Genomic DNA, 18,462 nt, shown 5'->3' with positions numbered 1-18,462 from the left:
CATTTTAATTATAATATCGGTAGTTTCAGCCAATGATATGAGATAACCAAGCTATCAAAGGAATAGATATAAATATGTGATAAAATAATAACAATAGCACAATATGCGAATGACACCGTTTTATTTATAAAGGAAAACAATAGTATTAAGGCAGTGCTAAAAACAGTTAAACCATGGCCATTCTGTTCATTTTCTAGTCTTAATTTAAATATTAAAAAGTCTCAAGATATATATATATATATGTCTCAGCACAGGGAAAAATAAGAATGATCAACTCGTTTTAATAAACTGGCTGCATGAGCCAATAAAATTCAAGGAACATATATAGTTTATAATCAAAATATATGTGACAATAAGAATTGGGAAGATAATAATAATAGAAAAATGAGAAAAAACCTTAAATGTATGGAAAAGATGAAAAATTACCTTTAATGCCAGTGTCATGCCGGTTCTTGAGTTTGTATTTAAGAAAGTAGGTAGCCTATTTTTTCATTTCTTTGGGATTCTTAAACAGAGAAGATAGGTAGGAAAAATCTAAATGCGGAAAGGCTAAATGCCTAATTTTAAAGCCCGATGCTTAAGTTTAAGTATTAATTGGCTAAAGACATATATAAACTTGGGAATTATTTTAACATATTATTTTGATAATAATTTTGATTATTTTGGTATGTTGATTTTGAAATCACCTTTACTAATTACCGAACATATAATAGTCCTGCAGCTAATAAGTTCCCATTGTTTTATAAGGAGGTTGTAACGAAAGTGTTAAAAAGAAAACAAATATATCCTACATATATTAAAAAAATAATCGGAAAGGAATTTAGCTCTGGAAACACATTTGGAATACGAAAATAGTTCATATTTATGAAACAAAATTAAAGGATTTTAATTTTAAACATGCTATTCTAACCAATAATAAAGAATTATTTATATACAAGAATTATTGTGTTTGGTAAACACACAACCAATGATAGATTAAACACTGCAAATGAATTTATCAGTTTGGCCTGTTTTGTAATACATAAGGCATGGCTTGATATTAGAGAATGTAACGAAAAACTTATGAGGCCAATACTTCTAAAACCTTTGGCATAATTACAATGTACAATAAAAATTCAACAAAAATGCCGTTTAGAGAAAGGAAGTAAATTTAAGTTGTTTTCTATATAATGTGATTCTTTATATAAGAATGTTGTTTTTCCATATATTGTAATGTGATATCTTGTTTAAGAATAAATAAATGACCATTGGTACCATACCATACCTTGTACACAATGTGAATGCTAGAAAACATTGAATTACAGACAACTTTTAACCTCATCAAACTATTCGAGATTAAATTTCATTCAATTCCTATTTTACTTTTTTGATTAACATGTTTGATCCTTTTGCTCTGATCATTTTAACACGTTGATTCATTCAACTGTTATTATTTCAATAAAAATTAATGATCAATAAATGACTAATATATGTAAGTATGACATCTTAATTGTAAATTGTAATATTAATAATAACATGTATAAACCTGCATTTGTTAAATACTTCTGGGAATTAATAATATGATACTTAAATTGTAAATAGTAATTAAATATTTAGAATTATAAATAATATAAATGAGTGTCAATATTTTTGTAATTTTTATTTTGAATGTAGTGTTTTAGTGAGCTGTATCTTTTTGTAATTCTATATGTGAGGTGTTTATACCGAAAAATCTATTTATATTATGTTATGATACCGGATGTTTAACACCGAAGTCTAGAAATGAGTTCTAAAATCACCCTGTACTCTCCGTATCAAGAAAAAAGAGTAATATTTAGACAAAATAAAGAATTTCCAGAGGATCACCTTTCGTTCTCTAAGGCTCTGTTTGCTGTCTATGTGCCTCTTATGGACTAGTTTGAATAATGACATTTCACCATTTTTTAAAAATGTTTTGAACGTTCATTTGTAGAGAGATTAGCAATGAAATTGAAGCCCACACAAAGGCCTGATAGTATGTGCATGGTTCACATACACACTATTACTATAGATTGATTATTATTCTCGATAATGTCAATGGAGAAAAAAGGTAATTAAATTAGTATACTGTGTCATTTCGTTTTTTTTACAGTACATTGGTCATCACATAACTGTTAAGTCTCATAACAAAATGAACACTGGTTTGGAATAGTAACACAATTTTAGATTTTAATAATAAATAATAAAAAATATTGACTGATTTCAAAAATATTTGATAATATTCCAATGCTCATAATGTCAGTTTCCCTGAAGAAGTTGCTGAAATAGTAACGAAAGATATATATTTTATTTCAAATATTTTCAATTACAAAAAAAAACCCCACTCGACATTGACTGATTTATTTTAGTAAATCTCTCATTCGATTTTAATATTTAGATTTTTGAATTTCCTAACGGTAAACTAAGCAGTATTATGATTTCAAGAGCGATGTATCATGTTGCGTGAGAAGAAAGACTTCAGAATGAATTTATTATTTTGTTGTTTATATTTGTATTCTGCTACATGAACGTCATCTTTACCAAAATTATTGTGTTCCTTTTCATGAATTATCATTATTTCTGATTTGGTTTAAATAGAAAACATTGTAGCGCACACTCTGAAAGTTGACTACCACAGACGATGGTAGAAGAGAATTTGAGTCTAGAAAACGAGTTTGCAACAAGTACATCACTCCATGGATTGCAATACATTTCCACGAGTAAACGGTTCATCTTTAAACTACTCTGGGCATTGATTTTCCTGACTGGATTTGGTTTGTGTTTATGGCAAATCAGTCTACGCATTCAAGAGTATTTGTTGTTCAACGTAAACACAGAAGTTAACCTGACGTTCGTCGATGAACTGGAGTTTCCTGCCCTCACTATCTGCAACTTCAACAGGTAGGCATATAAACATTCGGAAGGAGAAAATACTTCTGAATATCAATATATAGTTTCTCACAGGTCATACATTGCTATTGCACTTTAGTAGTCCACCTACCCAGTGGCGTATGTAGTAGTCTTGAAATGATGTTGATGAGTAGGTGAGTGACGCAAAATAAGTTGACTTGAGGTGATTTTAAGAACTAGACAGTGATTTATGGGGAGTGGAGACTGGTGGGAGGCGTGAGTATAAGTTGGGGGTGTGTGGCCCCCAAGATACGCCACTGCCTAACCCTAAACTTCACCATAACTTCAATCCCGATATCTTAATTTTAAGGGTAGGACTAGGGTAGATTACTAAAGTGCATTAGCGCCAATATATTTATAGGCATACAAAGAAATAAGTTTTTCAAAAAATATAACAAGTTATTTTCGATTACAATTATTTACAGTTACATTGTTTTTTGTATTGTCCAGTTTAATTCATTTGTCATATACATGCACATGATATGTTTCTACCTGGTATTAAGTACACTATCTCCATAAAAACAAGACAAAAGAAATATATTTTTACAATAGGCCTATATATAGGGCTACTGTAAAATATATATTTTTTGTTATTATTATTCAGTATAGTATATTATTCAGTTAGTAAACAACATAAATGAGTTAAATGAGAAAATACTCATTAAGCTTGTTTCCACAATATTACAAGTCTTAGTCTGGCAGATCTGGGCAGGAAATATATTTACAAAATGAGAACAAAAACAGTAAGTTTGAAAAAAAATACTGAAATAATGAATTTATTTATCAATTACTTAATTAGGTATCGAAATTCCTACCTCACTGGTAATGATCCGGTTATGATGAAATATCTACAGGATGCCATGGACTACGACTACTTCTCTGAGTCTTCATATAGCTCTTCATACACGTCTAGCTTTAAGTATGATAGTAATTTCACAGATGGAAACTTTAGTACGTCTGAATTCACAAACAGAACTGGATTTCAACTCAATAACGAAACCATTTTAAGTTGCAAATGGAGTCGTGTGGCGGTCAGGTTAGTGCTATTATGATCACCCTACTCAAATAATAAAGCAAATTTGATTTGCGTCTTTTTTATTAGGCCTATTCTTACTTTGTTTCTTTTTAGTGTAATTAAGTTAGTTTAAGATTTAAGTCTAGTTTAGGTATTTGTGAGTTTAAACAGTTGTTTGATTTGTTTATTTTAAGTAATTGTTTTTTTTTTTCCCCTTTTTATTTTCTGGTTAAATTTGTTGTAGGCCTATACACGGCCTTGCAGGATAACAACTGTTATAGTTGAGCCAAGGTTTTCATGTTTTTAAATAAAGCTTATTATAATAATTACTTACTTCTCAATAAATTTTTCATTTATATTCTTGGGTAGAGAGTGAGAGAGACAAACGCGGTTAAAGTGCCTTCTCCAATGACAAAAGCAACTTGCTCAGCGAGACATGCGTGCTTCTTCCCTTGACAAAGTTAAGAGTCCGAGTTTCAAAATTAATCTAATTAATGTTATATCAAAATGCTATGATGTTGTATAACGAAAAATCACAGACTAGCTATAATGGGCCTCTAAAGAATATGCAACTACTAGACTGCATCCAATGACGATCACTACACAATTTTGGGTTATTTTCTGTCTTAGCTCATCACTTAAACATTCTATATAGTTTGGCCTACCCTATGTTATTCAAACTATTTAAATAATTAATGGAAGTTGATTAACGTTGATGAATAATTTGGCACCGTGTGTATAATACATTGTATTGTCGCACTTTGAAATAATGTTGCACTTTGTAATACTTGTCGCACTAAAAAATAATTTATCGCACTTTGTAATAAACTCAGTGGTGTTGTCCTAGTTTGGTGTCACATTGACTAAGTATATAGGAGTGCAGTAGTCGCACGCCCCTTCCCCTAAAATATTCTCCCCAGCAGGGCCGTCGGGAGCGCACCGGCCGCATCGGCTATGACCGGACCACTTCTTCTCAATTCCATTACTTTCTGAAATAAATATAATGATAATTATAAATTATATATACTTTTTCAATCATGGTACGATGGACCTGAAATAGAGGGTACAGTATCTAGCCTACTTCCACTAACTATGTATCTGTCCCTGCATGGGGTTGGAATAGGGGTAGTTGCTATGCAGCACATTTTCAAAAATTACAGGTATGAATTTATGCATCAACTTTACCCCTTGAGGAGGATTGCCAGATGAGATTTTTGGGCATCCACAATTTATACTTTTAGACCACAATATTAAGGAATGGCAATCGAAACTTAATTGGATTTAAAGATTAGTTTAGTCTCACGACCTCGCCGTGGCGTCGGATATCATAGCGACCTAATACTCTACCAAATCAAAACTGCTGATTTTTCCAGGGCCTTTTATCCCTGCACCCTGACCGGGGGCATTTTTTCGGTTTGATTCCAGATTCAACTCCCTTATCATTATCGTCATCATTATTGTCATCGTACCGTAGTCATTATCACCTTCATTAAAACCGTCATTGTTATCATCATCCCCAAATCATAATTATGACCATCATTAATTCACATTTTTTTCTTGGCATCAATGCAAACAAGATTTAAAGACGTATTTTCTCTTGAAAATGACAAAAAAAAAGTATAAAAATAATTTTTAAATTAACTTGTTCATTTTTGCAGTTAGCACATCATCGTGGACAGATGAAAGTGCGCCGGTTTACTGGCTGCTGAAGACATGAAGTGACCCTTAGGGGAGGAGAAAGTTATTGTAAAGTGCATCATCTAGTCCCAAGTGCATAGAGACCATGTATTATGCACCAACCATTAAGTCTCCAACCATTACCGGTACCATTACCATTAGCACACATAGGCCTGTTTTTAACTTGAGCAAAGAAATTGTGGAATTTAAAAAAATGTGTACCTTGATTTTTAAACTGAATAATTATAATAAAAATAATAAAACACTTCAATTGACTGGATCTATCATTTTTCTTTGTAAAATGATGGGTAAACTTTTTTTAAATACACTTATGTTTATGTTCAAGTTGATAATTTTTATGTTACTTAAAAGTGGGCAAGTTAATTTCAAAAATGATTCAGCGGCATTGTGCCCCTCTCCACTCACTATCTGGTTCACCCTAATGTTAGTACTCAATTATTTATTTATTACCAGGATAGATCTCTCCATGGAAGTATACGTGCATGGTCTGTCTGCATGAATATACTGAAGGTTGAATAAAATTAATGTCTAATCGGTATAAGGCCTACCAGAACAGCACTTAACTTTTTTTTTTTTAAATCGTGATAGTATAACTTATAGAGCGTGATAAATAACTTATTAACGTTCCAGGCTGAACATGTAATTAAAATTGTACGAGGTATATGTCCATAACATGTGGGCTGCAGGTTTATTTGTGTCGCTAATAGTATCCTGTGTTTTATTTATTGCATATTGCGTATTATTTCATAGCTGAATACCCTCCACATCGTGTAAATACATTTACAGTATGTTATAGTCATTGTTGGTTTATATATTATATATGTATTCATGTTCCTTTCTCTTCTGGAGAAATAAGCAACTCAATTTATCTACTTATGGCAATTATAAGAAATTACATTTTTAACAATATAATTTTCTACAGCTTTACCAGCTGCTATTTATTGGCATCCAGAGGTGCCGCATTTCCAACATAGACTGTCATCCATGCTAACTTCATATATAGTGGCTGCCCCTTGAGGGAAAGGATAGCGGATATGGTTGCCAGCATCTATTTCCAGATATTAATAGGCGCAAAACGAGTTGTTTACCAACCATGGTGGGGCTAGAGTTGATAGGCCTATGATAATTATGCTCTCAGACCTCAACTAACTTAAAAATCCTGTAGCTGTGGATAAAGATAGCGGGTCTCCACTCTTCATTTACTACCAAATTTGTCAAATGCTCATACCACCTCCTCCCCCCGCACCACCCCTCACTATAATGGCCGGACCACTTACAAAATGCTTCCGACGGCTATGCCCCAGGCACCCTTGTCCAGAAATTTTTGAATCACTACTAGCTAGCGCCCCTCGCTTAATCATCGAGCTCTCTCATTTTATATTACCACCTTCCCATCAACCCTACCTTCTAACATTTCAATTTATAAAGCGGAAGCACTTTTATAGAACGTATCTTTTTTTATATTCTATCCTCAAACTTTGGTTGTGCATAAATACCACATTTTTAACATTGCAGAATTTTACCCATCTATTTACGTCATTTGGTAACTGCTTCACGTTCAACTCTGGCAAATATAGTGATGTATTGAAAGTCAGACAGCCGGGAGCAGGAAATGCCCTTCAGCTGATGATTGACATTCAACAAGTAAGTTTGGCGATTGTAATACATGGTTCTTGAATTGAATCAGATACTGTACATTAAAAATTCAATAAGCATTGAGAAGCGAATAGGAATGGACGTTAAATCACAGTATATATCCATTTTTGAAACTACTCATCATTTTCTTCCATTGTCTTCCAGATTTGGTTTACCCAAGTAGTTTGTCGTATACAACAGCGTATCTTGATGGGGGCGGGTACTATGTGGACACCAGCGTCTTTTATTGGGGGGAGGGGGGTGGAGCGTGCGCACCCTATAGATACGCCACTGGTTAATCATTTTGTTGTCTGCAGTGTTTAAATGTAATTATGATAATAAGAAGATAATCCGAGAATACAAACCCATGCCCTGTTTATCTTTCTTACACTTCGCCCTCGTAGCTGGGGACCCACATCAACCCTTACCTCTGTTACAGTTTGCGCTCTTGGCGGCCCTGCACAGACGCGCGTTATTGCAATATCCTCGCCTCTCAGCTATTGTAATACCGTTCACCTCTCTCTCGGAGAGGCGAGGTTAACAATAATACATTGGCATCATTTACACTAAAGGCATTTACTTTTTCGCGCCCTTAATTTTCGAGATAAAAATGACGATCGCGAAAATTAGGCGCTCGATAATCGTCTATTATAATTATTATTATTCTAATAAAATTAATGATAATTTTTATTGTGAGACAGACGTTATATAGCTGACCTCTAATAAACCTAGGCCTAAAAAGTGTCATTATTTTTTCCCCGACAAATTGTTTTTCTCCCTATTGGGGTGGGGGGAGCTTTCCCCGACGGGGAACACTGGCCCGGGTCCCTTCAAACACTGCAGCCACCCCTCCTCCTGAACCGCGGTGGCATATAGGGTAACATTAATAAAATAATACGTAATTACAGTGAGTGAATGCGAGTAATAATTAGACGATAGTTCAGTGTATGTATTTTAGATATCTATAGCTTTGACACGACAAGCACACGAAGTGCCAGGGATTACCAGCTTTGTTATGCTGTGATCGAAGTCCTCCTTTCGATGGCTTGTGTAAGGTCCTTGTTGGTCCTCCTATACGTGGGGTGTTTAAGAGTTGCATGATCTTCTCGTTATACCGAGCGACATCCATGACGACCGTTGCATATTGCTTATATAATAATAATAATAATAATAATAATAATAATAATATTATTAATAATAATAGTAATAATAATAATAATGATAAGAATATTGATATTGATATAATATTAATAATAATAATAGTAATAATAATAATAATGATAATATTGATATTGATATTAGTATTAATATTATTAATAATAATAATAATAATGATAATAATAATGATAATAATAATAATAATAATAATAATAATAATAATAATAATAATAATAATAAATAATAATAATAGGCCAATAATAATCAATACTTAGCGCTTAATGTTAACAACATCGAAGTGTTTAAGAACATAATAATAAAAACAAAATCAAATAAGCAGCAATGCATGAGATGGTGACATTCAAGTGGTCTCACCCACTGATGTCAAAGTAATGTTGCTGTCTCAATGAGGCAATTTACACGCAGATAATCTGCAAAAGGCAGCATGCTGGGCTCCGGAACTTTCCACCACAGGATAATCCTGTGGCTCCTCTACCGTGCCATGCCGAGACAACGACTTTACCTTGAGCAAGAAAAAGCTTTAAAAAAAAAGTGAGACCAAACCTGAACACCACTAGAGCATCCTGCATAAAAATTAAACAGTAGAAAAAAATATGAGTTTTTGGAAGTTTTACAAACCTTTGTGTATCGAACTTCCTTATGTGAAACCATATTAATTAAGAAAAGGGTCCATGTTTACTGCAAAGCCCTTTATTTTCGCTCGCCCTTAATTTTCGTGATTTTCGCCATATAAAATGATTGCGGAAAGTAAGGGTGCACCCTCGAAAATCGTGAAATTCTGAATGAGGTTTCGTGGAAACGTTTCTGCCTCTCTGTGTATTTTTCCCTCATTCAATCACATTTTGAAAGTTAAAAATACAGTACAATAAATGACTAACATTATATTCTTAGTCTCAAAATGTTAAGCTATCTTGGCTTGGCTTCTTCTGTTATGTGTTATTAATATTAGGCCTATCGTGTGCCACGAATTGGTCACGAATTGGCCTTAACATACACCCAACAAAGACAAAAGTGTTTATAATAAATCCAACTAACACAAACAAAGTCATATTGGAGGGGGTGGGGGTAAAGATTTAGAAGAAGTGGAGAGCTTCACCTGGGGAGTAAAGTAGATAAATCAGGAGGGACAGACACCGATGTACGAGTAAGAATTTGTAATATAAAGCGAGGGCAGCCTACAACCAGCTAAAGAATGTCTGGCATTCATCAATCATATTCCTCAAAACAAAGATTAGAATATTCAACACAATCATTAAACCAGTAATTCTGTATGGGGCGGAAACATGGAGAACCACCGTAATCATCACTAGAAGAATCCAGACATTTATAAACTCTTGCTTACGAAAAATATAAAAAGTATGGTATACAGATGTGATCAGCAACCAGGAGTTATGGGCAAGGACAAGTCAGCAGCCCATAGAACAAGAAATAATACAGAGACGCTGGCGATGGCTAGGACACACCCTCCCAAAACCAAACCAAAGCATCACAAGGTCAGCACTCTGCTAGAACCCCCAGTTCAAAAACGGGGCCGTCCAAGAAATACCTGGCGACGGGACCTAGAGGGTGATGTCCGGAGGTTGGGTTATACCTGGAGGGAAGTGGAGAGACTGGCACAGGACCGGCCTGGTTGGAGAAATCTTGTTGGTGTCCTATGTCCCAGAAGGGACGATAGGCATAAGTAAGTAAATCGTGTGCCACATGTGAACTTTACTGGTGGAGAACTTCCTAGTGTTCACTTCACTGGAGCATGCAATGCAAAATAGTGCATAAATTGTCGCTGTCAGCGGACAGTAGGCCTAAATTAAACAGTAAACAGGAAAGTCTTTGTTTCTGTTCTCCTACAATCTGAGGGTAGGGAGTTGTTAATTTATTTAAAACTCTTGATAAACATTTTGCTAAAAAAAACTTTATTAGACAGATGGGCAGAGACACAAAAACTTAAAATTTTAAAATCATGAAAATATAAGACCGCGAAATATTTCAAATCGCAAAAATAAAGGGCTTTACAGTTATTTAAATGAAATGGCACCACATAAGTGCCTTATTTTGAGACACATAAGCATCACAAAGATTCACTCTTTTACCTCTCCTTTTTTTTTAAATAATTATTTGAGTGTTTTTATTTGTTTTCTTGATCAAAACGCAAAACTATACTGTTTCCAATAAGTTTCCGTAATTGCAAGCGTGGAATCCTCTGGTGATTGAATTGGAGAATATTCGTAAAGCATGCCTAATAAAAATATATAATAAAATTATTATTTTTCACCCTGAAGGACGAATACACCGAGTCGCCTAATGGTACCATTGAGGCCGGCTTGAAGATATTAGTACATCCGCAAAACGAACCGCCATTGATAGAATCCAAAGGTTTAGCAGTTGCTCCAGGTGTGCACGCATACGTCTCAACACGTAGAATTGAGGTGAGTAGACTCAGTGAAATTCAGATATTCATATAGGTCAAAACGATCTACTAAGTACATATTCTAATATAATACATAATACTATATTATTATCTATTTTATTTATACATTATATCATGATATATTAAATAGATTTTTGCGGTAATGCTATAATTTTGAATGCCAAACAAGATAAATCTGCTGGTGGGAAAAAAGTTGTCTCTACCCGGATTCGAACCCCGTACATTTTTCTGTCTATTCAACTGGACCAAACTGGCAAAATGAGCCATCTGCAAGCATAAAAAATTCGCCAGGAATCTTCTAAACAACTCTTTACTTGGGGCTTTCGTGGAAAGTTAAAGTCACATTGGAGGCAATTGATTTCTCTATGGTATGCGAATACAACACTACAACACTATAATTCGACGCACACACGTGAAGCATAGATGAAGTGATACGCCCGCCTTAAAAGTATCTTAAACGACATGACGGGATCTCAGAAGAGATACTTTTTTTTATATAAGAAATATTTCTGTTGCCTTGTACAAATTTACATTTCATGGTGTTAGGCCTACTCAGTGGTGTCACAGAGCTTTGGGGCCCTGGCGCTGATTCTTATTGGGGGCCCTTAATAAGTGAAGCGAGCGTTAAGTTTTCGAGCGGAGTGAACCAACAGACGCAGGGGACAAAGGGACGCATAAGACCCCCGGACGGAGTCCATCGGGTGAAGGCCCCTGGTGGGGGTCCGAGGGGGCTCAGAGACTATGCCATTTATGAACTGTTAGCTGAGTTAACAGAGAACATAAAATGGTTTATGACAGATGAAATATTTCGGACAATTTTATGACAAAAATAACATTGATTACATAGGCCAACTTTTGGAACTGGTATAGGCCTACCAGTGGGCCTGTGTACTCTATGTAGGTGTAAAAAAAATTATTTATTTTTATTTTATTTAAAACTTTAGGCAGGATAACATATACAGGCGAGATCTTACTGCTGTTTTACAATATGGTCCTGCAAAAACACAGTACAACAACAACAAAAAGTAACCAGCACAGTACAATAAAGTAAACAAAATAGTAAAAAACCATCCCCCGCCGGACACCAACCCGGTACTTCTGAGTCAAGGTTCCGGGACCAGGCTCAAGATTAAGCTTAACTACAACGTAACTACAATATGGTAAAAACTATCCCCCGCCGGACACCAACCCGGTATTTCTGAGTCAGAAATAAATAAATAGAGTATTCTAGTCAGAAACAAAACATGTTTCCATAACGTATATACAATGCAAATAAGATTGATCACAAAACCAGAAACAAATGTCAAACATCAGAACCCAGCTTTTATTGTTTAAAACTGTCAAGGCTCCATTGAATGAAACTATGGTATTATAATTTATATTATACTTTTTTAAACTACAATGTCGGGGCCCCTCGTGCCTGGGGGCCCTGGCACTCCGCCCCCGTGAGCGCCCGAGCATGACACCACTGGGCCTACCGATCTATTACATTGTGAATTAATGTATTTTCCCCGGCTAATTAAAGTTATTATCAATGATGTATGTGGGAGGGGTGGAAACTCGATCTTACCCTAGTCGCTTTTCCACTTAATTTGTCGAAGCAAAAGAAATACGCTAAAGTTTTAAAATTACCTCATAACAACTAATTTTGCCAGCTAGATTCCTCTCACTTTATCTTGGAGCAATACCACTTAACGTTTGCCAGCCCATTAGCCCATTCGACCACCATTATCCCCTTCCCCAATGTCAATACCCGAGATACGCCACTGCAAGCAAAGGTGGCAAAACTTGTTACATAGTTAAGGTCTAATCATGGAGGTGCACTATAATATCCCTGTGGTCTGTTAAGGGGGTACGTTTGAATTCAATTGTCATTTTAATGTTATCAATAAAATCATACATTTTTGTTAATGTGTGAATGTTATTGCGTCCAATAATATAGGTAGAAACATTAGGTAAACCCCACGGCAATTGTGACAAGTCTCTGAGGCTTAAGAACTACGAAATATACACAATGGCTGGGTGTTTACTCGAGTGCCGGCATAAACACATCGTCAATGAGTGTGGTTGCAGACCTATTCGGTAAGTAATAGCTATAGACAAATCCATTTAGGAAAATGCGCTCTCTATTGGCACCGCCATTGCTGCTCTGTGGATCTTCATGACCCCACCCACCCCATGCACGTGTTCATGTAGTGTGGTGTAAAGAGTAGATTATGATTGATATAGCCCACTGTACTTACAATAATTCCAATAGTTGCAATTACAGCAGATGATGAACAAGAATCCCCTACCGGAATCCTCCAGCTAGGAAGAATAACCAGTCTATACTTTAAGCAAAACATTAAGCAATTATTGTTAAATCTTGTCTAGACTGGCTAAAACAAACAATATATAAAACATTTTTATTATTATTATTATTATTATTATTATTATTATTATTATTATTATTATTATATCGTCATATTTTTGAATTTTTTTAGTGGTTTATTGTGTCATTGATCATTTGGTATTATTATTATTATTATTATTATTATTATTATTATTATTATTATTATTATTATTATCATCATCATCATTATTATTATATTATATTATCGCAGTTAATGTTGCCATCATCGCTTGCTCATTTATTCTGTATTTTTATGTAGATACCCAGGTGATGAGCCAGAATGTACCCCAAAGGAAACAGAGAGCTGTGCGTCTGATGTGCTCAGTAACTATTATTTTTAATTTTGTTTGTATAGAAGGGAAGTTAGTTAGTATACTCACATAGACATTTACAGAATATCGCTAGGCCTACATTTATTGTTTAGTTTACAGGAATATTTAAATATTCTACAGTGGCGGATTCAAGGAGGGTCCAGCCATAATCATAAACATTTTCTTACCTGAGCCCCAACCACGATGGGTGAGTCTGGACACTCCATCTGTGAAAATCCCTTCTGTGCTGTCTTTACTTCGAATTCTTGAATCCGCCACTGTTCATACACATTGTTGTGTATGAAAAAATAAAGTGCATTTTTTTTTCTCATTTGCAGAGAAACTGAAAAACGGAGTTCTAGAAGAATGCGAGTGTCCAGTTCCGTGTGCGCACACGTCGTTCTCAACGTCCGTCACGTATGCTGCCATTCCAAACCTATCCGTTGAAAATGAACTGAGCTCTTTTAATGGAACTTCTGCAGCATACTTCTCGTAAGGGCCCGTTATTACGACCCTTGAAACGATTTTTACATTCATTTTCCTTATAATATCCACAAAGATTGCCCTAATCAAGAGGACGAAGTAGGATAAGCCATCATAATAGGATAAGTTTGATCACCCAGTTGGTCAAATTTGCTTTTGCGTACGGTCCGGTTTGATAATCCTCTTATCTCGGCGATGCGAATTCAACGGCTGGTCATTGAAGCGTGCGGACTGTACCACTGTAAAATAGGGGTATTTATCATTAGGCTAGAGAGTAGTAATTTCTTCAATTTATTAATATTATATCATATTAATAGTTAGGGCCTAGGCCTATATATTTTTAACAGTCCAGAAATATGCCCATTCATTAACATTACAGATGTTTCTACTACACACACTGTACAACCTATCTAGCATGCCCCATTGAAAATGGTGTAGTCTGATTATCAGACATTGAACCGGAGGAGAATCTGTGGGCCTAGCGTAATATCGCCATTATAAATTGCCATAACTGCCATATTTCATAGGTAAATACATTAAAATTTATACCAATATGTTCACCTACACATGCACAAACTAAAAATCAAACTTATATTTCAAGGTAAAGTAAATATATAAAATATACCTCCAAAGTAAACTATAAAATATACCTCCAAAGTGAAGCTAGTTCTGCACGAAAATCCGGTGAATGCTCCAAGCGCTATTCTAAAGCATTGGCTTTTAAACTGACTTGCTATTGGTAGATTTTTATAAAAATAAAAAGTCCGACGCCATTTATTAACCAATCTAATTAATTTTTACACATGTTGTAGTTAATAAATAAAGCTACAGATTGCCACAAGAATGCCGAAAATCGGCCCAATATTAGTGGAGCTACGACATAAATACTTCGGGCGATTCGCCACATTTCGAGTAAAATCGTAGGTTTTACACTGTAAAATTTGAAAAACTACGGTTACAAAAAACGAAACCTTATAAATTAAAATTAAGGTTAATAAAACAATTATTAAATTTGGAATAGAATTAAAGAACAATGGCAAAAATCAGACTAGTAGAAGTGAAGTTATGAAGAGAAATGTGAGAAAAGATAGCGAAAATAGCGGAAAATCGGACGTTTCGAATGAAATTAAATGGATTTAGCGGCGTTCAAACTTATCCTAATGAGTCGTAAACCATGCTAGATAGAAATTATAGCACAACGGTTAGATTATTGCATACAAAATTACCTTCGGATCCTTCAGGAGAGTAAGCTGGTTTCAGCTTGTGGTGGGGAGGGTGCGAAGAATGAGAAGCTAAATTCCTAAATGCGGAACAAAATACCAATCTCATTGAAAACTTAATGGTCATGATTTTTAGTAGTCGCTTACTAGTGGAATTAATTTGCTGCCATGGGGGAAGGGGTATCCGTACCCCCAGCCTACGTCCATGTCCTTTAAAATTAACAATTTGTGAATATATCTTTGTATATTATGATATGGGAAAATAATTTACAAATCTTCCCGGCTAAAAATTGTTACACTGTATTTCTCGAACAATCAAATAATTTTTTGTTGATATCAGAATGGCGATCTTAAAGATAATGACGACGACGATGATGATAATGATGATGGAGATAATAATAATTAGGTTTGCCTTTCACATTCTGCGTTGTACGACAAGTCCATTCCCGTTCCCTGTAAGCGTTTGACGACGTGGCTTTGACGGTAGCAGGCGATCGTTGCACGCACATCCTGGTTTCTGTGAAACCCGTTAGCGCAGTCTGTGCTCGGTTTAGTGTTATAAGGAATATTTGTGAAGACGACATTTGATTTTTAAGACAACGTGATATTACTGTTGTTATTTATTAACAGGAAGAATTATATCTTGCTGGATGTATATTATGAAGAGTTGAACTTGCAAGTCTTCAAACAAACTCCAGCAATGACGTTCTCAGCTCTTCTTAGTAAGTTCATCGGCCATAAATTAAGTACATTTTACAAGCGGCCAATGGGGAACATCCAAACCACAGTTTACCAAATGAGCTCCTCCTACTTCCAGGTGCGCATGCGTAATTTGTACAAAATTGAGAACAGTAAAAACTGAGAGCAGTTTGCTCAGTCGGCTAATCTGGTGGTAGCCACAGTGTGTGCGCTGAACCGTGGAGATCTCTACGTTCCCGGTTTAATTCCCATCGCTGCCTCTCCTTGTATTATATCAGCTGGAGGGCTGAAATACAAGTTACAATAGCGCACCATCTATCGGATGAGACGTTTAAGCCGTTGGTCCCGTGTGCATTGATGGCCAATGTGCACGTTAAAGAACGCAGTACACTCTTCGGAAAGAGTAGGGGATTGTCTCCCGGTGTATACCGTACTGCCTAATCACCACCAAAGGACACCAATGGAAATAAGTTTTCTTCTAGACTTTCGCGGGCTACCCTTGGTGTTTACACCAAATAAATAAAATCCAATCCAATCCAAAAGCACTTTTGCTTTTACAAAAAAAGAAGATAACATAACCCTTGATTATTACATGATTCGTGTATCCTGTTTTTGCATGAATTAACTATCATGATTAATTTATATATACCGAATAAAAAAGCAATGTACAGTTCTGTTTCAATAAAAAAAATCATCTTCCTCCTCCTTATCATCATTTTCATCATAATCGTCGTCATCATCATCATCATCATCATCATCATCACCATCATCATCATAATCATTTCCATTATCATAATTTATATGTTTATCATCATCATCATCAATATCATATAGGCCTATGCTAATGTATGTATATTTCAATTTCTTTAGGTGACATTGGAGGTCAATTGGGTCTGTTTATTGGTGGAAGTGTCATCACTCTCTTTGAAGTTGGTCAGTACTTTTCCATGAAGGGTCTTTCTGTTTGCTGTAACACAAGCAGGTGTACCAAAAGTAAATCGCATCCAAATAGTTTTGGTGTATCTGGCCCAGCATCGGTCGACATCAATGGTGCTTTGGGTAACGATGACATATTGCAAATGATCTGACCATAGCACGTATTAATATTTCTAAGGGCAACCACCGCAAACATCCTGCCAATGGAGTATCAGTCAAACTTAACAAATGACTATCAATTCTGTTATTAATTGGAATCACCTTTGAGAAAGAAAGTTTACAATTTTAAACAAAACATCAGAAATATATTTTAAACTACAGGTATTAAATTAAAGAGTATTTTGTTCATGTGGATGTTTGCCACCCGGCCCGTTGCCACCCGGCCCGTTGCCACCCGGCCTTTTGCCACCAGGCCCGTTGCTACCCATTGTTGTATAGCAGGCCTATGCGTTGTATTCGCAGAAATTTTACTCTCGGGATTTTTGCCAAACTATGTGTACTGAATGATGAATGGATTGATTGTTTGGCAGATTGTAAACAATGAAGTAGCTTCCTGATTAGCGTTCTATCTTTTTTTGTATGTATTCAGACGTACATATGTATATATGTATATGTTTTCTGAGTATGTACTGTTTTTAGTTAGTGTGTATGTGTGTATTTTTTTAAACATTTTTTGTGAAGGAAGAACATCATGAATTAAAATTCTAGTAGTGTTATAAATTGAACAGATTTTTTTTATATTTGATTTAATTGACTTGCCTTTGAGTGTGGAAATAATAATGAACATAAATATAGTGACACCGATAAAAATAGTGATGATAAGCTATTATTATTATTAACATGTTGAATAATGTTAAACCGCTATAAGAAATGGGCATAGACCTCTGAAAATTTGTTGTTTTTAAGATATTAAGCCAAATGTATGATCATATGAGCTTTGGTATATCAATAGAAAAAACATGGGTGGGGGAAATGTCCAACTGACCAATTAAAGGCCACGCAAATTAGCTGAACATTAGCCCTAGTCACATTATAAACAATCAGGGGATTAGTTTGCTCAGATTACCAATGTTACTGAGTGCAATATCCTTTGTAGTTTACCGCTTTATCCAAAGTTTATCATTGACGGTTATTTCCCATGAGAAAATATACTGTATATGCTTATAATATATTGTCCACATAAAGAGAGAAATACCAAATAAATTCCATAAAGTTCATTATGCACACATAATATAGGCTAGTGGTTGTACTATATAAATAACTATAATTATCATAAATGTGTTGTTTTTTTAATTGTAAAAGCACAGGCTATTTCTTTCTATTACTATTCCCCCACCCTCTTATATAAAAATAAACTAGACACGGCAGTATTTCTCTCTTTATGCGGATTTACAACAATGTTTATTTCTGCAATTTCTCCTGGTGGTAAGAAAGCGCATGGACAATTGTTTGAAAATAAAATACAGTAAACTAATAAATATTAAACCGGAAAGTAAATTTAATCAAGAAAAAATTCTGCTACAGTAGGCCTACTAGTACAAATCTGTGTAAAAAAAACACAC

The 18,462-nt window shown here is 35.0% G+C and overlaps 1 protein-coding gene across 1 annotated transcript; it reads left to right on the top strand.

Moving 5' to 3' along the window:
- Positions 1 to 2,599: 2,599 nt before the first annotated feature.
- LOC117110391 (acid-sensing ion channel 5-like) lies at positions 2,600 to 17,415 on the top strand. The gene is made up of 9 exons (XM_033253086.1): positions 2,600 to 2,898; positions 3,707 to 3,943; positions 7,066 to 7,264; positions 10,711 to 10,857; positions 12,802 to 12,941; positions 13,511 to 13,575; positions 13,901 to 14,054; positions 15,896 to 15,987; positions 16,835 to 17,415. Exons 1-9 carry the CDS (start codon positions 2,639 to 2,641, stop codon positions 17,050 to 17,052), a joined length of 1,512 nt encoding a protein of 503 aa, XP_033108977.1. The 5' UTR covers positions 2,600 to 2,638; the 3' UTR covers positions 17,053 to 17,415.
- Positions 17,416 to 18,462: the final 1,047 nt, after the last annotated feature.

The sequence above is a fragment of the Anneissia japonica genome, unplaced genomic scaffold, assembly GCF_011630105.1.
Source record: "Anneissia japonica isolate Jap-2015-1 unplaced genomic scaffold, ASM1163010v1 scaffold287893_len360957_cov134, whole genome shotgun sequence".
NCBI lineage: Eukaryota > Metazoa > Echinodermata > Crinoidea > Comatulida > Comatulidae > Anneissia > Anneissia japonica.
Note: the sequence above shows the minus strand (reverse complement) of the source record. Positions and strands in the feature narration are given on the sequence as shown.

Bases quoted from the DNA above. Each gene is read 5' to 3' on its own strand.
- LOC117110391 (XM_033253086.1), top strand. From the start codon at position 2,639: ATGGTAGAAGAGAATTTGAGTCTAGAAAACGAGTTTGCAACAAGTACA. The intron at 12,942-13,510 runs GTAAGTAATAGC...ATTTTTATGTAG, and splicing joins TGTGGTTGCAGACCTATTCG to ATACCCAGGTGATGAGCCAG. The intron at 15,988-16,834 runs GTAAGTTCATCG...CAATTTCTTTAG, and splicing joins GACGTTCTCAGCTCTTCTTA to GTGACATTGGAGGTCAATTG.